The 24364-nt window shown below is 41.3% G+C and overlaps 1 protein-coding gene across 1 annotated transcript in view; it reads left to right on the forward strand.

The window, feature by feature from the left end:
* Snd1 (staphylococcal nuclease and tudor domain containing 1) overlaps nt 1-24364 on the forward strand; it is a 431831-nt gene that overhangs the window by 11360 nt on the left and 396107 nt on the right. The window contains exon 2 of the mRNA XM_005402366.2: nt 21968-22117. Coding sequence (XP_005402423.1) covers nt 21968-22117 — 150 coding nt within the window. The remainder of the gene's footprint in view (nt 1-21967; nt 22118-24364) is intronic.

Genomic DNA, 24364 nt, shown 5'->3' on the forward strand with positions numbered 1-24364 from the left:
CACGCACATTTGGTGTCAGAAGTGTTGGCCTGAGTACAGAAGAAAAATTGGTTTTCTTTCTGGGGTGGTAAGTGGTAGTGAGCAAATCTTTGCAGACTTTCATAATTGGGAAGTGCTCATCCCAGATCTAGTATGGGTTTCCCCAGAATTCTTCAGGCTTCAGATGTGTGTGTGTACCCCTGCCATAGCTCTGACATAGCACACTTTTTTGCTGAGTTTTGGAGGAAAAATTTTTTCATTATTTGGGGTTGAATCCAGTGTCTTCACACTGCTCTTTGTCTCGAGAACTTTTTTAGTTTTTATTTTGAGACTGGGTCTAGTAAGTTGCTGCATTGCCCGGGTTGTGCTCAAATTTGCGATTCTGCCTCAGCCTCCCAGGGTGCTGTGGTTACAGGCACGTGCCACCGTGCCCAGTGAGTTTTACAAAATCTTTTGACAACAATTTTTAAAATTTAAATTTATTGGAGCTGGGGATTTAACTCAGTAGCACAGCACCTGCCTGGCAAGCTTGATGTCATGAGTTCAAGTCCCAGTACCGGAAAAAGCAAACAAACAAAAAAACAAAATTTAAATTTATTTTAAAAGGCAACTTAATTTCACTATTGAAAATAGGAAGTCCATATTAAAGAAAATATGATAGTTATTTAAAGATGGCAAAACAGACTTTTATTGAAGGTCGGTTGTAGGGGCTCTTAGAATGAGGAGAGATTTGTAGTTAGACTCAGCTCTTGACTCCGGCAGCAAGTGGGGATTTATAACCAAACAGCAGGAAGGCTAGAATCAGTGGATGGAAAATTACTAAGAGGAATCATACAGGATAGGACTTTCTGACTAAAGTGACTTGATTATTGCTGAAGACAGGCTGGGGTGATAAGATACTAAGGCTGGGGGATTTTTACTGAGCTGACTTAGCAGAATTCTTGCTCAGACTGATTCTACAGGGACTGAGAAAGCCCAAGGTCAGCCTAGTCAAGGAGACAGCTCACATTAAAGTTTTGGTCAAAAGAGAGACTTTCACACTAGTCTTTTGCACTTGGCCATAACTAGAAAGCCCTTAAAAAAGAAAACCACAGTGAAAACAAAACAGCATTACTAAATGCTAGCTCGGTGTCAGATTTGCAGAGAGCTCTGAGCTGCGGTCTGCATTCTCTTAACAAGGAACTTTAGTGGGTGGTGAAGACCTAATGGCCTCTCAGCAGCAAACTGCAAAAGAATTGAAAGGAAGTTGTCCTTGTATATATGCAAATATCACTAAATGCTGGTACATCCAGGCTTCATCTACCACCTCAAATGGTTTTAAAAAGCAGTCCACATTTGGGAAACAGATTTTGTATCTTGAGGCAGACGCTAATATTCTGAACTAATATTCTAGCTGTAGTTTAGACCATTCCCTTCACAAATAATTGTGTGGCCTTCGGGAAGTCATTTTACCCCTTTTAAAGTCCGGCTTCACCTGTAAAATGAGAATAAGAGCACTCACCTGGGGGCCCCATTGCTGATCTGATTAGAGAATGCATATATAGTGCCCGGGGTGGCACCGCCTGGTGCTTTGGTGTTTGGTAACCCTTAGCTGGTGTTAGTAGTCGCCATGTCACATGGGGAAGAAAACAGAACAGACTGAGACAGAATGACAGGAATAAGGACACAGCGAGTTCTTGTGATGTAGACTGGTTCTAGTTTTGAGATTATTCTATTCCTTCCATTTTGGGGGTGGTGGTGGTAAAAACCCATTATAAATAATATATTTCCTTTATCATCCTTGGCAAAAATATAAACTGGAGAATGTATCACTCTGTCATTTTTTGGAGGTGGAGAAGAATTTACTGTTTTGTGTATTTTAGGTCTAGAAATCCTCAGCATAGTGAAAACTGGCAAATGTGTAACTCATTTGAGTTCAGACTCGCCGCTGAACTGTGATTTAGGAAAGATTAAGTAGATTTAGGTACCGAGTGTAAAGTGTAGTTGTGTATGAGCCCTAGTTGTTACTCAGTGGCACAGACGTGACGGGCTGAAAGGTGACAGAGTTCTCTGGCTCCCTGCTTTGTTCCATGCTTCCTTCTCCAAGAAAATACTTAACAAGCAGTTTATTACTTTAGAGCAAAACTTTCACTACCGTGTAAAACATTTAATAATTTCTTTGCGTGCTGGGCATGGTGGCATGCACCTGTAATCCCAGCACGCAGGAGGCTGAGGCAGGAGGATTGCTTCGAATTTGAAGCCAGCCTGGGCTACATAGTGAGTTCAAGGCCAGCCTGAACTACACAGTGAGACCCTCTCCCCGCCCCCAATTTTTTTTTCTTTGCCCCAAGGAGGAACAAGGTCCCCTGGTTGAGGGTTTTTTGATCTTTGCCGGTTTTCAAAACTGCTTTTCTCAGAAGAGCCACATGTTGAAACAAAAGAAATTCATTCTTTGCCAGTCAGAACCTTACCTGGCTTCAGCACCACTGTTAAAGGCAGGGTGATTTCCATCTCAGTCCAATAAGGACTTTTGTGGTTCTCACCTCTAGACCTGGCATCATTATCAGTATCAGCCTGGCAAACTTGCAAAGATGTTCTGAACAGAATAATAAAAGTGTGTACTAAGTGCCTGTGATAAGTGTGTGTATGCTAAGTGCAGGTAGTGACCACGCTGAAGTCTGAGAAAGAGTGTGGTAGCTAACCTCCCAGGGGCCGTATGAACTGAAGGCAGGTGGTCTGAAAGCCTCACTGGGATGGCCCGAGAGGAAGAGGGTCTCCTGGCTGAAAGGACCTTTTATAGGGGTTAAGCAGACTAGGCTTGGCCCCTAGACTGTGTTTGATTCTGGGTGAAGCTTTGGGCTGATGGTCTGACGAGGTTGTTGCTGATAACTAGAGGCAAGTAGGTTTGTTTTACAATGGGAACAGGAGCTTATAAATTTAGAGATCAATGGTTTTCTTACAGAGTGAATGGGTTAGAAAAAATCAGATGTGATACTTTCAGATAAGTTTGTTTAAAAAAATCTTTTCCTGGGAAGATGGTAAAAGTGACAGGTTTTTTTTGAGGGAGAGTACCAGAGCTACATCCCTAGCCCTTTTAACTTTTTATTTTGAGACAGGGTCTTGCTAAGTCACTTAGTTGCCCAGGCTGGGCTGGAACTTGCATTCTTCGTGCTTCAGCCTCCCAGAGTGGGATTACAGGTGTGTGCTGCTCTGCCCCGTTGTGATGAGCATCTTGACAAAGGCAAATGAATAAAATGGATAAAATAAGAGGCGGCGGAGCTGTTGAAGTGCTGGTAGGAATACACGGAAGAGACGAGCAGTCTGGGTTTGATGTGTGCTGTTAAGGCATCTGTTGTTAAAGACTGAAGGTGGCTGGATGTTCATAATACAGAAAGGAAAAGGAAATGAGTGTCAGAGGTTTTGTTTCCAGCCTCTGGAATCCACTAATGTGATGGTAGTGAACTTTTCAACCTCACGAATTCTGTTCCCGGAGAAGGGGACATTCATTGTCTCACAGGCCTTAATACCAGAAGCATGTTATTTTTGGCAGCAACCCAAAAAGCATCATTGTGCCAAGTGAATTTATCTGCTTACCCATTAGGAGACTGTCTAGGGTCTTGGTGAGAAAAGTGGTGCATTCTGTTCCTCCCTGTTTTAAGGTAAGGGAGAGGGAGATGAGCGCCGGGGTCCTGGAGTCCCAGTGAGGCCTGTTCTGTGCGCGGTAATTACTCCTGTGGTTGCGCTTGGCCGGTGAGCCCTTTCACAGCCCAGAGACCAGGAGACTGCCTCTGTTACTTAAAAGCTGAGTTATCCTGTTAAATGTCTCTCTGGCGAGAGCTTTAGAATCTCCTGAGACCTCCTGTGGGTTCTCTGTAGGGCACAGGCCCAGCTCGCTAAAGGCTGCCCTGCTCTTGTGTTTGTCACCAGCGTTCTCATGGTGGAGGAATTAACTTTCCGCTCGCTACACAGCAAGGCAGTGCGGGGCTACCAGCCTCGACTGCTTGATTCCCATTTAATTCTTAGGAGTTCCCGTATCGCTGCTCTTAATGAAAGTACTTCTCTCAAGAAACCAAAAGGCAGTATAGAGGGAATAATAAGCTTGAGGCAGAGATTATCTGAGGAAAAGGAACTCAGAAAATTGATTTTTTGAAAGTGGCTGATGGCACAAAGCTAAACATAGCAAAGAAGTCCCATGAGTCTGTGCTGTTTATAAACCTTCATTTGAGATTTCTGTGTTTCTGTGTTAAAGAATTTAATTAATTTGTTATACACTGGGGAGAATGCCCCTCTCAGAAGAAAACAGCAAGGGAATCACAGAGCTGGGCTTTAGTGAGAGCGCAGAGTAGGTGGAATGCAATGGGTATTTTAGTAAAAATGAATGCACAGTCTCTTTAAGGGCACTACTTGCAGGTATCACAGGCAGGTTCCGGGTGGTGGCCGGATAGCCTTCCATTGTGCAGATCCATGCGCTATGATTAGAGAGGGGGTGGGCTGCAGTACCAGTGTCTTAGTGTGGAAGGAGTCAGCCATTCTCCTTATTATAATCAGTGGTGTTAGATGACTAGGACTTATTTTTATTCCTCTGTGATAGCCTCCCTAGGATTTTAGGGCTTTGGGAATCCTGGAATGGTATGTTAATTCTGCAGTAAAAGACTCCAAAGTGTTTATAATAGATTTGTGACTTGAACTTTATTTTGACATCTAAAATTGACTGTAAACATCTTAAATAGGAATGGTTTCCAGACAAGTTTGGAAATATATTGGAAAAATTAATGCTCTTCATGAGTTACATAGAAATTGACTTACTTCCTTACATTCTATTGCTAATCATGCATGTAAACCGAAATAAAATTGAGACCTTTTTTAGAGATGCTTGACTGTGAATAATAGGGAGTATCATGTTCAGTAGTCAGCACTCTCATTGCTGTACATGAGTTTTAAGAAAAAAATTGCACATGGCTTTACAGAAACCTGAGGAACAGTGAATGCAATACTTTCCATTTCTCCACAATATCTCAAGATGTCTATGATTCCATTTAGCTGTGTCTGGTGTATAAGTCCCCTATTCCTTTTTTATCATTTAGTTATGATTTGGTGTTTTGTGCAGTGCATTTTGCTCAGGATACGATGGTAGCTGTGCTGTCAGAAGGAGAAATAAGAGATGCCAGTCGCCAGGAAGGCAGTAGCTGTTCTTTTCCCTCCCTGGACTGGAAACTGCAACTGCACTTTTCTCCTGACATTGGAGTGAGAGCTAGAAGAAGCAGGGGCTGGACATAAGGAGTTAACTGAGTATCCTAGAATGGCATCCGGGCTTCTCCACTCTGGTGTGGCTACTGCTCTGTCATCTCCATCTGTCCCTGAAGCCAGGCAGAATCTCTTGCCACTGGTACACGTTTTCATGGGTGTTCAAAGATGGTGATTGCCTTGGGAATTCCTTCTTGTAATAGAGGTACCAGCACATAATTTCAAGAGAAATAAATCTTTGACCTTTGCTGTACACATGTGCCCATATGAAATCAGTTTTGAAACACAGAGCTGGCATATATGCAAAGTGTATGTGAGCAAAAAACTTTTATCAGTAATTTGAAACCCACAAAGTAGGCTAAACCAAATACTCCCTGAAAAGGCAAAACAACAGCAGCAACAACAACAAAAAAGCAGTTTTCTTCTCCTTTACTACACAGAACACTTCTGTGACCAGATGTGCTGGGTGTTTGCCACATGGCAAGTATTTTTCCTAGTTAAGTTTTGATGTCATCTACTTGGAGATGGTGTCAGATCCCACAGAGTTCAGTTCTACAAGACAGCCCCAGGTTCAGAACCAGTGCTGACACCAGTCGGTCAGGTTCTGCCCACTTTAGGTTTGCTAGCACAGCTCACAGAACCAGGGATACTCTTTACTTAATGTTTGCTGGTTTATTAGAAAGCGTATTCCTCTTTTTTTAAAGAGAATTAAACTATCAAAATAACAACAACATAGACAAAAACAAAACAACACAAAAACAATAAAAATGATACAAGGTTTCAAAACAAAATGATAGGAATTAAAAGTGGTGGTTATATTACATATTGTTGTCTTCAAAGAAGTTGCTCAGATTACCAAATGTAAAAATGGAAGATTGAACAAACCATTAAAGAGAATAAAAAATAATATAAAAAAACACTAGACACGATACAGAGCTTTGCTAAACAAGATGATAGGAATTCACCAGTGGTTGTTATATTGCATATTGTTGTCTTCAAATTAGTTGTTCACATTACCAGATATAAGCATGCAAAATTGGTCAAAAAATAACCATTAACTGTTCCTTTCAATAAACCATAGACATCAGCAGTGCAGTTATCCCAGCTATCCTTCTATATACATATATATATATATTTTTGTTCTTCTTTCTTTTTCTCCTTTCCCTGATCCCAGTTCTTCCATCCTACAAAGCATATTCTAAAGGACACAAACAGCCCCATGAAGGGACGGAGAGGGCAGTATATGGGGAGAGGGTGGTATAGAGCTTTCCCACCCTCTCAGGGTTTCCACCCTCCCAGCATCTTGACTGGTTTGAGAGTTTGAAGCTCATTGAATCTTTTTGTTTTTTTCTTTTTGGAACAGGGTCTCGCTATGCAATCCAGGCTGGCCTTGAACTTTCAGCAATCCTTTTGCCTCAGTACTGGGGATGTAGCTCTCCAAAATCAGGCTGGGAATGTAGCTCAGTGTGAGGGCCCTAAGCTCAGTGTCTAGTACAAAAAAAAAGAGGAGTTTCTGTAGTTCTTGCTCTGTAGGCCTTTCCTGTTGGTGGGTGGGGCTGGAAGTTCCAACCCTCTAACCCTCTTAATCATTTGGTCTTTTCGGTGACTGGCCCCATCCTAAGGCTATTTGGGGTCCTACTTCATGTAACTTTTAGAGTATAAACCCAGTTGTTGTCTAAGGAGCTCATGAATAGCAAAAGATAGTTCTAAGAAATTCTGGTTTTAGGAACTCTGATTGAAAAAGACTGAATACATTTCATATTCTACCATACCTTAGAGCAGTGATGGCGCATCCTTTAGATACCGAATGCCTAAACGGCAACCCAAGACCCTCCTATTTATCATGAAGTGCTAGCACTGCAATTAACCCTGAGTACTGAGGTTTTAGTTTAGAAAAAATAGCTCAGACATTAACATCTTTTATCTTAAAGAAAAATAACATGTGTTCCATAGGTTCACCACCACTGCCTTTGAGATGTATGTAGTTCTTGAAGTGTCTAAGAACTTAAACAGTGATTTATTAAAGTGCTTTAAAATTTCTGGTGGTACCAAAACTGAATCTTTGGACCAGCTCCCCCCCATCATTATTTGGTAAACACTAATACAGATTAGGTGTTGGAAAGAAGGCATGACCCTTAGGCTTGCTAACTCTGGCTCTGATAAGCACAGGTCGCATCTGCTATACACATATGCTCATGCATTGTCTAGAATAGGCATTTACATCCATGTCAGTCTAGAATTTTGGCGCTTGCGTCTGAATTGTATCCTGTTATATAAAATGCTGCATTAACTTTCTCTAGTTGAATTCTGGGGGTCAGAGTTGATGTTGGGTTTTGAGCTTCCATACTTGGTCTTCCACAGAGCACCTCCCTTCCTAGTGCAGTGTGTTTTTTGCCCATCCACTTATTATTCTTTGTGAGCTGCTATTTCAAAGATACTCTCTCAGTGTTATCAGTATTCTGTCAATGTTAGCAGTTTAGGCATTTGGATATAAACTTTGGAATGTAACTCTACTGAGAGATTCTCGTCTATTAATCAAGAATGTAAGAATCATGGAGAATATAATCAGATGAAAGATGGTAGCATTTGCTCTGACACCGGGTGTCCCTTTGGGGGATGTGGGAAGTGACTGAGAAAGATGAAAGACGATTGAATATTGAACAGTTAATTAGGAGATTCTCCAAAGTGGCCAGCGGTGTAGATTTGAGGAGTTTCTGTTGAGAACAGAGTAGGCTTGGCAGCTCACAGACAATAATCAATTGAGTGGTTGGAAATGAGCTACGCAGGGTGTTCTTGAAGGAGGTAACAAGGGAAATTCGAAATCGCTTAATAAGAGGACTGATAATGGAAGTGGGCTGGAGAAAATGTTGCCAGAAAGAACACAGGTTTCCTAGGAGAGAATGAAGTGACGCTGAGAAAGTCGGAGCTGTGTTAGAGAGGGCAGAGTGTGAAGAATGGACCGTGTACTGCACTCTGGGAGTGGAGGCCCTCCTTGAGGAGGAACAAATGAAAACATGCCTGCTGCCATCATGCGGAGAGAGTGGAGGCCTTGGAGGACATTTGGGCTACCTGTGGCCATTTGGCAGAGAATTAGCAGAAGCGGCTGTGAGTGTAGTAGAGCTTGCTTTTAGGGGTTTGGTTCTTGTTATTAGTCCACAGAAATCCTCTAAGCTATGAGCTGCTTAAGGAGAAGAGCCATTTCCTAATTGTCTTTGTCTTCTCTTCAGAGTTTAGCATTGTGTTTGATACGGATTAAGGCCATTTATTTATGTAAAGAAATACTTAGTCTCGGATCTCATTCTGGGTCCACCGTGGTGAACAAGATAAATGTGGTTCTTTGCTCTTTTGGAGCTTATGGAGCTTAGAGAGTTTCCAGCTCAGAGAAGGTGCCTGATATTCAGTTTTATGATTTCATATTGTGGTGAGTTCTGTGGGGGAGAAGTATAGTGTGAGAAAGTATATAATAAGTGGCAGGGAATTCCAGCCTAGTCTGTGGATTGGGGAGGCCTTTGAGGGAAGAAAGTTTAAACTGAATTTGCTGGAGAACATAGGTTTCAGGGCCAAATAGGTAGGGTGGAGAGCAGTGGCTAGAATCACTGGAAAGCACTTCTCAAACTTTATTGTGCTTGTCAGTCACCTGGGGATCTTGTGAGAATGCAAAGTTGCAAGGACAGGAGGAGAAAAGTTTAGGAGTAAAGAAAATCCAGCTGTCTTACACATTAACAGATTTTCTCTTGGCGTTTCCCAAGACACCTTTCCCCTTATTTCTAGATTAGAGTGGAGGACTCAGGGATTGGTTTTAATAATCTGAGTCCTTCCTGACAATAAAGAGAGCCAATCCTCTGCGATAAATAATTACAGAGTTTTATTTAAACTAAAAGTCTAGATAGTGTTCTTGCCTCTTATGAAAACATCTCAATTACTTTAACTTAAATTTGATCAGTTATTTCTCAAAACTCTTGAGGTACCAAGGCGTTTCTGGCTTTTTCAATATGAAACCCAATTCTAACACATTTATATATAATATAAAAAATTCCCACCCAAGCCAGGGTAATTCGTGCCTATGATTGCTGTACTGTGGGAGACTGATGAAAGAAGATTGCAAGATCCAGCCCAGCTTAGGCAGTTTAGCAATCTAGTGAGACCCTGCCCCAAATAAAAATTTAAAAAAGGGTTGGAGTTGTATGTAACCCAGTGTGAAAGTCCTGGGTTCAGTATTCAGTACTGTAGTAAAAATAAATAAATGAGTGAATGGCTCAATCCCCACTACTGCAATAAAATGAATGAGTGAATAAAGAAAAAACTTAGCCCCCCAGGTAATTGGCCTAGGTAGGAAAGGAGATCTTAAAACCCAAGGGCATTAGGGAAGCAGTGTATAGAGTGCTCAGAGAAGGTTTGAATTTTGTGACTTGAAAATGTCTGACATTTGGAAGAGCATGCAGCAGTGAGTGGATGATAGGAAAGATACAGGCCATGCAACACAACTGTAGTTAGCATTCCTTTTCTTAAAAGTTGTACTGTGTGTGCACAAGAGGGAGAATGTGGTTGGAAGAGTAGTTTCAGAACTGTCAGTGAGATCTAGTTCTAGTGATTTATTTGTTTGTTGGCTTTTTGAGAGAGAGTCTCCCTGTGTAATTCAGGCTGGCCATGAACTCTAACTCTGTAGCCCAGGCTGGCAGTGCTGCCTAACCCTCCCGAGTGCTGGCATTATGGGCATGTACTGCCCCTCCTGGCCAGTTTTATCATTAAGGCTCTGAAACAACCTGTAGTATTTTTAACACTTTCAGAGGTGTTTTATTTTAAACTTTCTTGGAAATACTTACAAACTTTGCAAACAATTGCAAGAGTAAAAATAACTTCTGTCTGTGTCTCCTTTATTTAGGGGCCCCAATTGCCTTATCATCATCTCTGTATTTATTATAGTCGGTATTCACAGTATTTGTGTGCTGTAAATTTGTAAACACTGAATTAGTGAAGACTGAACGATTGCTGCCAGGGGCAGTGCAAGGTAGGTAGGTCGCTGTCAATCTCTGGACACATTTTCACCACCCAGCTAAAGCATAAACTTGTACATGAGCTTCTGTTTAATAGTGTCGATTCCTTTATATTGGACTTAAAGCCAACAGCATTATACCTCATGTCTGAATTAAGCAGCTTGCCTAACACATGCATTTCCTTTATGAGGAATATCTCACTGGCTTTCTTGCCCTTTGGAATACTCGAGAGCATGTCAGGACTACACTTGAGGATTATTTTAAATAACGAAATCAATCAACAGAGCACAAAAATGTAAAAAATGTGGTAGCAAATAGACTACAAAAAGGACACTTGTTTTTGCAGAAACAAGAAGCAGAGAATTGCTTTGTTGGACCTGCTTGGGAATGAGGACACTACCAGGCAACTGAAAATGCTTGCCTGTGATGACAGCAGATAGGAAGAGACTATCTATTTGGTAGTTAGAGATAAATTACAGGGCGTAGACAAATTCACATTTACAGAATTTGGAAAATGAAGATCTTCGATATTGTCATTTTCTCCCCCAGAATTATTTGGGAGTAGTTTTCAGATACAATATCCCAGTAATGTCCTAAAACAGGATGATCTTCCCCATGACCACAGAGTAACCATCAGGATCAGAAGTTCACATGGTGGCACATGCCTGTAATCCCAGCACTCTGGGTAGTTGATGCAGGGCCACTGAAAGACTGAGCCAAGCCTGGGCAGTTCAGTGGATTTAGTGAGACACTGTCTCAAAATATCAAATAAAAAAGGGCTAGGGATGTAGCTCACTGTGTGTGGGGGGATTAACATGGACACAGTACCCCTGTTTACCCTACAGACTTCCTTCAGGTTTTGCTGTTTGCTCAGTAGTGCCCTTTGTAGATGGAGGATCCAGTCTAGGATCACCTGTTCGTTGTCCTGCTCTTGTTCCCTTCATTTAGGAATGATTCCTCACTTTTCCTTGAGGACTCCAACATTTCCCAATAGAATATTCCTCAGTGTGGTTTGTCTTATTTCTTCATGATTAAATTACATGTTTTGGAATGAATGTCACAAAAATGATGTATCAGGGAGGTCCACCATGTGGAATGTCCTATTACTACTGGTGCTAATACCTTTAATTATGTGGTTAGGATGTTATCAGTTACATTTCTCCAATGTAATTTTAGTTAATATGGATATTATAAGTAGTATTTTTACATATTAACTAACATGTAATTAATACTTTGTGAGCACATATTTTGATACCGATAATCTGTTTACCAACTCTTCATCTGTCATAGATGACAGTCTGTTTATCCTCTCTTCAGTTTTAGCCCATTGAGGACTCTTACCTAAATCGATTATCGTGGTTGTTGCTAAATGATGATTTTCTAATTCTGTTATTGATCTTACATCTGTTAGGGTTCCACTTTAATGTGGAACTTTCCATTCCACATATATTTATTTGTCTATTCAGGGGATCACTGATCTGTTACTGTTACTTTGATTTTTCAGTTTTCCCAGCTGTGGTCAGTGAGACCTCTTTTACACTGGTTCCTTTATCATTCTGATGTATCCTCACCAGTGTCTGAGCACCTTTTAAAGTTCTGACACAGCCAGATGTTCCCAACTCATACTGTGCTTTTCCATACCCAGCCCTGGAATCAGCAGTTTCTCTAAGGAGCCTTTGCTCTTTTTAGCACAGAAGAGTTCTCAGAAGCCAAAATCTGGGTGCCAGATTTTTATGTGCTCTTAGTGGATGGAGCTAGGAAATACATGTATATCAGACACCTGTTTATTTATATTTTTATATTTGTGCATATTAAAAGCAGTTTAATTCTAATTCAGTAGGGGTTTTTGTCCCCTAGCCATTCATATCTGTAACTCTCCAGCAGTGAGAGACCTGGCTTTCGTTCTCCTGTCTCTGGATTGCTGAGTTCCCCTGTAGATGACCACGTTCCTGTTGCCCCAGTTGAATCCTTAGCTTCTAGTGACCTGCCGGCAAATGCTGTTGAATTATCAGCACTTCAGGGCCTTAGCAGCCAGTGCTGACAAGAGGAAGAGAGGTTTAAGACTTCTTTTTCTTCTTCCTTTTTTGGCAGTGCTGGAGAGTAAACCCAAGGCCCTGCAGTTGCGGAGCATGAGCCCTACCACTGACTGAAGCCCCCAGCTGGGGCCTTTTTGACCTTTTGGTGTAGTGTAAGGTGATTTGACTGTGGAAATGTTAATCCTTAAAACAAAACCTGCCTAGAATCCTGGCAGAAAACTGTCTCTGTTGTTTTTTGAGGAGAACAACAACAACAAAAAAAAGCTTTGCTTCTAGGTTTTCTTTCTTCCTTTGAAATATTACCAGTTTTCTTTTTAAATTTCTTAGGAAGCTTCAACTGGGATTTTTTTTTTTTTCTTCGAAATTCCATGGGCTTTTGCTATTTGGAATTGAAATAAAGTGCTGATTTCATTTTCCTATTATTAAGACGTGAAAATTTTAAGAGTTGTGAGTACCGTTGACTTCTTTTTTTTTTTTTTTGGTTTTTCTCCGGTACCGGGAACCGAACTCACGACCTTGCGCTTGCCAGGCAGGCGCTTTTGCCGCTGAGCTAAATCCCCAGCCCCGACTTCTTTTTTTTTTTGAGACAGGGTCTTATTAGTTGCCCCAGGCTAGCTCTGAAGTCATTATCCTTCTGCCTCAGTTTCCTGAGTGTCAGGGATTACAGGCATATGCCCCTGTTCCTGGTTTGGACCAGACTCAAACCAGTGAGATGAGGTATCCTGTAAGCATAGACTGCAGGTTTAGGGTTTCTTGGATGTTTACACTAATATGTGCTTTGATGCTCTAGTCTTTCTTTATATTTTGTTTTATAACATTTAAGGAAAATCTTTTTTTTTTTTAAATCTTGGGTGGAGAATGAAAAGCCCTGAGCACAGTACTTTCTGGTACTTTTAAGACTGTGATTGTTTGGTAGAACAGTCAAAGTCCTCTCTGTAGTAATATTCCTTTTTATGTTCTGGAGTTAATTTTGTTCTTCCTTTGATAAGGTAACACATGACTGTTGCCTAATCTGAAAATATTTCCTTCCTCCGTTCTTTTCATCCATCCTTCTTTCTACCTTCTTTTCTTCCTTCTTCTTTCCCTCCCTTTCCCCCTTCCTTCCTTGTACTGGGGAATCAAACCCAGGGCCTTCACTATGAGCTATATCTTCAGCCTTTTTTATCTGACAGTGTCTCACTGCGTTTCTAAGTTGTCCAGACCAGGACTGAATTTGAGATCCTCCTGCCTCCGCCTCCCAGAGAACTGGAGTTATAGACATGTGCCACCACACCCAGCTTAAAAATTTTTGTTCTGAGAGTTGGAATAAATCTCTCAGAAATGACACTTCACGTGTTGACACTTCAGCCTGTTACTTATAACTAGTTCTTGCTGAGTTCGTCTGTGTTATTTCTGGGTAAATAAGTGTGGATCTGCCAGGTTTGTGGCAACAGCAGAGCTCAGCTGGAGGTCATGCAGAGTAGACAGAGATGGAGCTGATAATTCCAGGAGATGGAGTTAATTCCTTCAAGGGGAGGTTTTCCTGGTACAGGGCTAAGCTACGGGTTTGGTGTTCTTTTCTATGAGCATCAATATTGGCTTGGGGTTTTTGTCACATCCGAGTATCTGGGGTTTGTTAGAAAGTGCACTGGGACAACCTGTTCGAGCCCTGATGTTGTCCTTGTGCCATGCTCCGACTTCCTTATGTGTAGACAGGATGGAAGCACCTGCCCTTCTTCCTCTCAGCATTGTGAGGATGAAGAGGCTACGAGAGTCAGGGAAGAAAGGACCAATGTTTACCACTTACTGTGTCAGTTACCTACTAGATTTCAGTAGTCAGGGTATTAGTCCATTTTCTGTTACTAGTACCAATTGCACAGATTAGGCAAGGGAAAAAGACAAGTTTAATTTGGCTCACAGCTGTGGACACCCGGTGCGGCCTTCCTGCTTTGTAGAGTCCCTCAGGAGCACAGAACGTCAGATGACCATAGCTAGGGAGAGCTATGCATGTGTGCACACTAGTGTGTCTGTGTGCCTGTGTGTCTGTGTGTTGGTGTCCATCTGTGTCCTTGTCTCTAAGCCATGAATATTCAGTCATGGGAGTTCTACCCTGATGATCTTACCTTATCCTGATCACCTCCCAAGGGTTCTACCTCTAAACACTACAGTTGGGTTGTTTTTATTCTCTTTTTATTTTTTGGTGCTGCGTATGGAACCCAGGACCTTGCACATGCTGACTGAGCTGTACCTTCAGCCCCTTATCCTTTTAGTAGGTCATAATGAGGATTAAATTTCTCCATGAGGTTTTGTAGGGGACAATCCATATTCACACCACAGGGGTCAGATATCACATTTAATAATTTAAACAACCTAGAGAAGATGATAGTATTGTCTTCATTTATAAATGAGGAACTATCACAATGTTCAGGATGGTGTTTGCTTGAGTTTTGTCTTAAACTTGTTTTTCAGAGGTCATGGTCATTGCCCTTGGCCACACCCTCTGAGTCTGTGTTGGCAAAGATGCTTTGGAGTGAGATTCAATTCTGTTGGAAGTTACAATAACTTCTGATGAAAGAGATGTGATATAGGCACGTACCTGTGTAATTTTGATTACAATTTAGTGGTCAGAGAATTCCCATGATTTTGATAATTTATTTTGCCGGTGGGAGAATGTCCACAATTTTGGTGTTTATTTTTGTAGCCCTGGAGGAAATGTCCATGTTTTTTTGTTGTCCATGCGCTTTCAGTCTGCTTCAGGGCACACTGGGAGTTATTGCAACTCTTGGCTGCTATTTACTTTGTCTTTAGGCCTCAGTACTAAGTGTTTTATTTTCTTCTTTAGACTTCATAACATCATTGTTCATAGGAATATTCTGTATATTTCTTGATGATGAAACTGGCTATTAGAGCCAATTAAATAACTTTCTAAGGTCACTGCTGACATTGATTTGATTCTGAAACTAGATTTTTACTGTTACCGAGTGCTGTCTCTAGTGATAAAAATGAACATTTTGATGAATTTGCAGTGGTGTGGGATTTATTTTTTGGGCCTTCGCTATTTATACTACTGTAAAACTACTTTTGATTTCACTCCCTTGTCATACTGCTTTATGTTAGGGGTTGGCAGAATTATTCAATGAAGAGCCAGGTAGCAAATATTTGAAGCTTTGCAAGCCAAATTGCCTGTCTCAGCCAGTGAACTCTTCTAGTCTTGTGTGAAGTAGCTATAGACAGTACATATATAAATGACCTTGGGGTGTTCTAATAAAACTTTATTTATGGACATTGAAATTTGAATTCATACTCTTTGCATGTTACATAGTATTTTTTGATTTTTTTTTTTCTTTCCAACCATTTAAAAATGTAAAAACTGTATTTATCACATGGATGTATAAAAACAGATGATAGGGTGAATTTGACCAGTGGGGTTTTTATCATTATGAAGTTTTCTTCCTTCAAGCCTCCTTTGAGCATTCTTTTATAATATTAGAGGGTGTTTAATAAATGTTGGCTTGACTGGGAGCAGCCAGCTCCTGGAGGAGGGTATACTTGCTCAGGATTTGGTCTCTGACACCTGCTCTGCTGGCACATACAGTATGATGGAGACTTTTAATTGGTAAAACATTTAATCAATAGGTAGCCTCAGATGCCTTTTTTCTTTCAGTGAGACAGGAGGTTTATTACGATAGAGGTAGGATGCACTCAAGTGGAGTGTGGGCATTTGGAGAAATGAAACATGAGATATTATTTTTTAAAAAATTAAGTAAATTTTTATTTAAGGAATTTTCCATGTAATTCCTTCAGTACTCATGAAGGCCACTTTAGTGAGGTTCTCTATTTTCAAGGTAGTACCTTTTAAGAACTGGCCATCCTGGCGAGTGTTCTGGGAAAGACCTCTCAGACCACACAGCTGATACTCTTTTGGGTTGCTTGCTTTGGTCCAAACGAATTTTTAATTTTCAGGAGATGATTCTTCCTGTGGAGGCAACAGCTGTGGCTACCAGGAAGCTTTTTTTACTAATATTTTCCCAGCTTACTTTCTCTTCAGTTATTTATTTTGTGTTTAATTTCTTTTTTAAAACAGGATCTCACTATACAGCTCAGGCTAGCCTCGAACTTGCCATCCATCTGTCTCAGTCTTCTGAGAACTGGTGTTATGGGTTTGTACCACTGTCTTCATTCCATTTCTTTAGATGTTTTTGCACCATTAGAATGAATCCAACTGGTTTGGTAGCATACACTTGTGAAATCCTAGCATTCTGGGAGTATGTGGATCACAAGTTTGAGGCCAGCCTAGGCAACTTAGTGAGACCTTGTCTCAAGATGTAGCTCAGTGGGAAGGCCCTGGTTAAGTGCATCTATAGGCCCACACCTTCCCTTGCTTCTTCCCGTCTCCTGACAGTATTTTTAGGTGCAGGAAGCACCTGTGGAGAGGAGCCTTGGCGTGCTGCCTTGCTACTCTGACCTAGAGCCCCTGCACATGCAGCCTTGGGTTGTGGCCGTTGAAAGCTTCCAGATGAGACTGTGGACCTTTCAGTCCGATCCCTGCATGCCACCCACCCCACCCCGTTCTTCTTTGTCCTGACACATGGAATGCTTGCTGAGCTGTGTGTGTGAAAAAGCTCGTGTTGTTTCTGGCCATTTCCATTCCCTAGAGAGCTGAAGTTATATCTTCTTGTGACTCCCTCTCTTTTTATTTCTAGATGACTTCAAGGTTTATACTAAACCCACTTCTATGATGAATCACCTGTCTGACTTTTGGTTCTCAGCCAGGGGCCTTTTAACACTTTTTTTGTACTTACTTATTTTTTCTTATGTTTTTGTGATGCTGGGAAGTCACCAAGGGCCTTGGGCATGTCAGACAAGCGCTTTGCTAGTGATCTACACCCCCAGATGCCTTTAAACAACAAAAATTTTTTTTGTTAAAATTGCTTAAGCATCTGATCTCCTGCAGGGAAGAACATGTAAACTTCTACGGTGAAATATATGTTGTGTGTCACGTGTGTTTTTGTGCTTCCAAACTGGGCATTAGATGTGATTCATATCACTTAGAATTTACCTTTTTGAAGTTAGCTATATTCATGAACCCATCACCACTGTCTGACTTTAGAATGTATTCACCCCAGCAGAAACCCTGTTACCCTATTAGCAGCCACACTCCCTTCTTGGTTCCCCTCAATCCCTGGGAACCACGAATCTACTTTCAGTCTCCGTGCACTTGGCTGTCCTGGACATTTCACATAAATGGACTCATTTAATATCTGGCCTTTTGTGCCTGCTTGCTTTTTAACTTAGCATAATTTGGAATCCCTGGGTCATAGATTAACTTTGGTTACCTTTGAGGAACTGTAAAACTGTTTTCCCAGTCGGGCACCCTTCCAGCTGTTCCACAGCTTTGCCAACACTTCTTATTGTATGCCTTTGTTTGTGTGATGGTTTTCACTGTGTTGTGAGCTGGTCCCAAGTTCCCGACCTCAACTGATCTTCCTACACCTGCCCCCGCAGCAGGAACTACAGGCATGTGCTGCTGTGCCATTTTCTGTCTTAGTAATTACAGTCATCTTAGTGGTTTGAAGTTGTATATATATCATTGTAGTTTGGATTTGCATTTCCCTGATGACTAATGATGTTTCATGTATATTTGGTCCTTTGTGTGACTTTTTTGGGTAAAGCTCTGTTTAAATCCTCTGCCCATTTTTATTTATTTATTTATTTTTTGGAACTGGAAATCAAACTCAGGGCTTTGTGCTTGCCAGGCAGGTGCTGTGCCGCTGAGCTATATCCCTGATCCCCTCTGCCCATTTTTAAATTGGGCTACTTAACCTCCTTATTGTTCTTTATTGAGGATATTAGGCAGTTAATACTTTGCAAGTATTATTTTTCATTGAAGTACAGTGTTTTTAATTATAAGACTTTTAACTGTTACATTTAGGTCTCTGATCCTTTTTGAGTTACCATTTGTATACAGTATAAGGTAGAGGTCAAAATTCATTCTTTTGCATGTGGTATCGAGTTGTCTTTATACCTTTTTTTTGTAGTTGTTGAATGGACAACTCTTTCCTCATTGAATTCTCCTGGCCTCTTTGTTGAAAATCAGTTGTCTACATATGTATGAATTTGGATTGGGCTTTCTTTTTATAGATCTCCTCAGGTGTCTATCCTCATTCTTTATATTTCTTCTTTATATTGGAGGATTTTGCTGTTGCCATATAACTGTTATATCTTCCCTTTTTTGTAGTATTAAGCAAGTACTCTACCATTGAGCCATAATGACCCGTCCTGTGCCCTCTGTATCCTAACAGATAGAAATACTTGTTAATAATGCTAGTTCTCCTTGCGGGGCTAATCAGGTGCAGTTCTCAGCTCAGGATGATTTTTGCTTTGGGGCTGGAAAATATGTTGGACAAATTTAAGAATTTCTGTACCGTCACATTCTTTGCTATATATATATATAGTGAGGCTAGGTTTTTCTACCCTTTCGTGTTAGTGGCCTGGGAGGTAAGGAGTTAAACACACCAAATCATTTATCAGAATCTAGTGAAGATTTAATGTGGTGTTGCTGTTGCTGGGCAACATGTCAGCAGCTGCCCATCTAGTGTTGCACTGTAGGTCAGTCTCCCAGTAAACCTGGGAGCGGTTTTGAACTGTTTGAGTCCTGGTTTTCCTTCTCAGCTGTCTGGTTCCAGCCTTTGTAGCCGTCCAGTGTGGGCCCTGAAGCTGAGTTCTTCGAATCATATCCAGAGATATCTAACGCATAACCTCAGTCACTGATAGCTGGTTCCACAAACCTCCTACTGCATCAGGTAGTCCTCAAATCGTTTTCTGGAGTATATCATCTTAATAATATAATTGGATAAAGCAGTAACCATATGACTTGTTTTCTATGGCCTATAAATTAGCAATTAAGGATAATTACTGCATCCATGAAAGTTTGCAACACGAATCAGTCAGTGCAGACAGCTTTGGCAGATCAATTACCCGTTGACAGTTTCTTCACAATCTAACACTAGTCTTTTGAAATTAAAATTCTGATAAATGAGATATTTTACTTAATTATGATGTTTGTTGTTTATCTGTCTCTACTGGAATGTAATTTTCCCAAGAGTAGAACTTTTTTTTAAACACTGATGCATTCCACTTTTCTAGAACAGTGTCACACATAGTAGGCATTCTGTATATCTTCAGTTAACAAATGAGTAAATAAATCAATCATGGAATAAATATCTAAGAATAATCAACTTAGATGCTAGTCTTGCAGAGAGGAAAAATGTCTTAATGTCATTTGGGATATAAGTTGTCTGATTTATGAACCCTTGGTGTTTTTCATATTTTACTTAGACATTTTAAGTATTTTTCCCCCTGAAGGGATTTCTCCTTGGTTTTATTTGGTAGAGAAGATTAGATAGTAGAAGGCCATTAAAATATTTTTATTAGGGAAGAACTTGAACAGCCTATTGACAAGGCAGTAGCTGGAATTTAACAGTGTTTGGAAGATGAAATGGAGATAGCTAAAAAGGAGAGTTAATGGTGGATTTTGAATGATTTCAGGTCCGAAAAATAGGAAGGAAGCTAGTTTTTCCTTAATAGGGACAGGTCTCTTCCTTCCATGATGGCCCATAATCTTGTCCTTGTGTAGCAAGGCCATTGGCAAATGGGGTAGATGGTTTCAGTGGAAAGATACACACACGCAAGTCCTTTCCTCCCGGAGGAATAGGAATAGCAGTGCCTACCGTAGTGAATCTGTTCTTGTTGCTTAGGTTGAATTGCTGACTGTTACTTGAATTAGTATACTCAGTAGTATAAAATGTATGAAGCAGCCTAAAAAGTAAAAATCATCTCTTTCATATTAATTCAGGCATATTTGGCGCAATAATACAAAGAAGTTCTGATAACCGTCTTTAGAATAGCATTAGTGAGAGGAAAGGATATACAAAGGAATTTTGTAAAATTATTGTACACATTGATTGTCAGAATCTCTTAGGCAGGATAACAGTTTTGACCCCTTGCCCAGCAGGAACCTAGCGTAGTAGACAGAACCATAGAGGCAGCATCTTTCTAACACAGTGATACCTCAGATCTCAAACAGCTCGATGCTCCCAGCTTTCCACTACTCGAGCAACAAAGTTTGAAAAACATCTTGGTGTTCATAACTGATAGTGAGCCGGAAATCCTACCTGAAAAAACCCGCATGGGCTGAGAGTGACAGAAAGGCGTGACACTTCTGTCCTAAGGACGCTCATGCAGACATTGTATTTGCTTAAGTCATTGCTGATACTGAGGCATTAATCTTGATGCCTAGTTTTCAGAAATTGGGCATATATGTTTGAGAGAATTCCCATAAAAAGGTAGAAGAGTGGAAATGAAGAGACAGTAATGTTCCACATCAACATGGAGTAGTTTCACTGAAGAGAATGAGCAAAAGAAGCAAAGTCATTGGTGGGTACATGCAGTAGACTCAGTTATCAGAGTGTTCAGAGATGGAAGACAGTGAAGTCACATTGCTTGAGGATGCACGTAGATGAACTATATTCAAAGGCAAAGGAGGGATTATGACAAAGCATGATAAAATGGGCATCAGAAAAGGCACTATGAGTACAGAGGGGCCAGAGGGAGTCTAAGGTTCTGGCAGTGTGATCTGGTTCTTAACTTGGGAAGTAGTTGCTCAGTTGTTGATTTTTATTTTCTGACATATATGTCTGAGCGCGCTTTTGTACTTATGTTAATGTTTCACAGTTTAGAGCGGTAATTAAGGTGGAGAGATAAGGGAGAATTGTCATCTAGAGGAGGTATGTGGGAGTAGCTTCTCCTCAGTACTCCATCCTCTCTTCCTTGACAGGGACCATTCCTTTGCACTGCTCCCTGGTCTCATCTGAGCAGTGTTCTCTTTCAGCTGAACTCTCCAACAGCCTATCTGCCAAGCTGCCAGCAGCTGCTTCTTGTTTTGAAGCATGGGACTGAGTCTTTCAGAGCTAGTGGAGCCAGCCCTGGAGCCCGCCTCTTCCTTCCAGTGTGCCTCTCTGAGCAAAGCAGCTTGAGTAGCCGGAGTCATTTTTTCAGCGTGCCCCTTCTTCCTCTCTTGCACTTGTAATCTTCCCTTCTTCTGCGCTGCAGCTGTTTTAAAGTTAAATGCCCATGAGTCTCAGCTTTTTGCACTGTTGGAATTGGGCTTCACGCCTGGCCCTGTGATCAGAGAGATGAAAGGAGCTGCTATACTTTGGAACCTTGAAGTGCTTTTTAGAGCCTCGTCTTGTAATTGTTGGAGGCCTGGCTTTTTGGGTTACTCTATTTCTATACTTTTCTCTGGCCTTGGGCTTGCTCACTTCCTCCTGGACGGTGTGTGGGGTCTTCTTCCAGCTTCTGCCTCAGTCGTAGAATGGAAAGTATGGATGGTGATAGGAACCTCTGGATAATTGAGAAGCACATGAGTTGGTGATGCTTGCTGGGATCAAATTACAAAGGTCGTTAATCTCCGCCTCTCACAGGCCTTTTCACCCCAGTCTATTTTATGGCTTTTCTATTGCATGCTTAATTCCTGCTTGTATTTTTCAATCTGTCATTTCACAATCTGGCCTGAGGCTTTCTGCATGTGTTTCTCTTATAAAATGAAAAGCAATTCTGTTCATTTAGTCATTCAACAATATTTCTAGGACCTCCTAGTTGCCAAGTACTGTTTTAGATGTTGGCGCTATTTCAGTGGACAACTTCCATCATGGTGGTTTTTCAGGCCTCTAATTTTCACTCTTTCTCCTTGTGCAGGTCCTCTCAGGGTGTGCCATCATTGTCCGAGGGCAACCGCGTGGTGGGCCTCCTCCTGAGAGACAGATCAATCTCAGCAACATTCGTGCTGGAAATCTTGCCCGAAGGGCAGCTGCCACACAACCGGATGCCAAAGACACCCCAGATGAGGTAGGTGCTTCTGAGGCCTTCCCGAGGCTATGGATCTAGGACAACCTTGCTGGTGTAGTATTGCTGTCATCAGTCTTTTATCGTGGAATGGGTGGCTTTAGATATACCCCCAGTGGCTTGCTTCTGGTATTTATATACTTTCTGCCTTAGCAGCAGTGAAGTCTCAGAGCTTTTTCTTGAATCCTTTCCTACAGGCTTAAGTTTGCTCAGTTTTTTCACTGTTCTTTCTGTGGGCATAGATGGGGAGCATTCCTGGGTAGCCTCAGTCTTTTGAAGTATCATTTGTTATGGCAGAGCTGTGAAAAGTTCATTAACTCCCTCAGGAACAGCTGATATTACTAGTGTCTTATGTCTTCTTCCAGAGGTATTTAATGTCTATATAATGTTGTTTTTGTAAATGGTAGAATACTATAAATAAATGCAAGGCCCTTTATGTTAGATTCTTAATCTGGGATCCAAGCACCCCTAAAGGTATCTGTGATTCTGATGAAAGTGTAAAAACTTGTGAAGCATGCAGTTTTAAAGGAGTTCTTACCCGCTCTAGCTCACTATCGTGTTATGGCATTGTGGGGAGAAGCTACTGCTAGGCTTCCATACCTCTCACACTCCCTGACCACTTTCCCCAACTCTGATGCCTGGCCGTCGTGGCTTCTCTGTCCTCTGTCTTTGACACTTTAAGTTCTTGTCTGTCCCAGCAGCTGCCTGAGTTCCAGTTTGGGCATGGCTGTGTTGGGGTCTCGTTTAGTAGTGCTTTGGCTATGGAAAATGAAGTGTCTGGGTTCTACTTATTTATTCTCTGTCCCACGCTGATGTTGAGCAGATCAGTGCCTCGGTGTCTTCTACTCTTCTCTGCCAGAGCAGTGAAGAAGAAATAAGAGCTCATGAGGGTCTTTTCTTTGAGGAAAGCACTGAGTTTTTTCACCTATAACAAAGGGCATTTTGTTTGAATTAAGAGTTTAGTGAAGCAGTCTTTCCGATAATAGAGAAGAGAAAAATCACCCATCATTATTCTATTAGCAATCAGATACTTGCAATAATGACTAAATAGTTTGAAATCAGTTGTTTTTCATTGTTCCACCATCAGTAACCATAAGTGTTGGGGAAAGTACATCATTCCATGTAGTGTGTCCTACAGGTTTGCTCAGTGAGGATTAAATAAAAAAACATGAAGTGCTTAGCACATCATAAAGTACTTAATAAACATTAGTTGTGGTAATCACTACTGCTGTGTTAGACCATGTATTGAAGATTAAATCTCTTGCAGCATTTTTCAAATTTTGGGTGCAGCCCAAATGGATAAACCAGTATTTTATAGTTCTCTCCCTTTCAGACGCATGTTGTGTAACAGTGTGACTGCTTCTGAAAGGTAGATTCCCGATCCTTCTTGGAGCTGATCAAGCTCATTTCCCCAGAAGAAAGAAGCAGTGTAGCCTATAAGAAAGAAGGGCTGTGTTTTAATTTCCTGTTTCATGCATGGGAATCTCGGGCAGAGAAACGCAAGGCCAGTTGTTTTAAAATATCATAACTGTATCCCATGTCGCGGGACAGTGGAATCTGAGCAGAACTATCCTAGCTAGAAGGCTGCCATGTGATCGTACCGGGCATTCTTCCTTTATAGTTCCTTGCAGTTATACAGCCTAGTGCTTTTGTCTCTTTTACAGCAGTTTGGTCTCTCCAGATTTCTTTTAGCAGCCCTTAGGAAGTCCCTGTGAGGTGAATTGTTTGGTAGCTATAAGTTTCATTCTTTTGTAGCCCACAGTCGCTCTCATCCTGCTGTGATCTGGTTTTCCTCCTGCCAGGCCCTGGCAGCTCTCTGAAGGGCTGCCAGTAACGCCAACTGGTTCCCCAAACCAGAAACCTGTTTTCCATTGATCTCTTTTTTTTCTTCCAGTACCAGGAATCGAACTCACTACCTTGCTCTTGCCAGGCAGGCACTGTGCCGCTGAGCTAAATCCCCAGCCCTCTCCAATGATTTTTTTTCAACACTGCTATGCCAGCATCAAGATCTAGAGCTTCTGCCCCTTTAAAAATCTTCTCTTGTCCACCTTGATGTTTCATTATTATTGCTATTGTTTTTTGTCCCACTCTGATAGTGTGCTTGGAATGTTGAATAGTAGGCTCTGGCTTCATTCTCTCCAATCCCTTCTCTGTAGGCTTCCAGATACTTTTGAAATACAGTTTCACTTTTTCCTTTGCTCATTGGTCTGTCCTCCCCACCTTCCTTCCCCTCCGTCCCTCCCTCCCTCC

The sequence above is a fragment of the Chinchilla lanigera genome, unplaced genomic scaffold (genome assembly GCF_000276665.1).
Source record: "Chinchilla lanigera isolate Chin_1 unplaced genomic scaffold, ChiLan1.0 scaffold00078, whole genome shotgun sequence".
Classification (NCBI taxonomy): domain Eukaryota; kingdom Metazoa; phylum Chordata; class Mammalia; order Rodentia; family Chinchillidae; genus Chinchilla; species Chinchilla lanigera.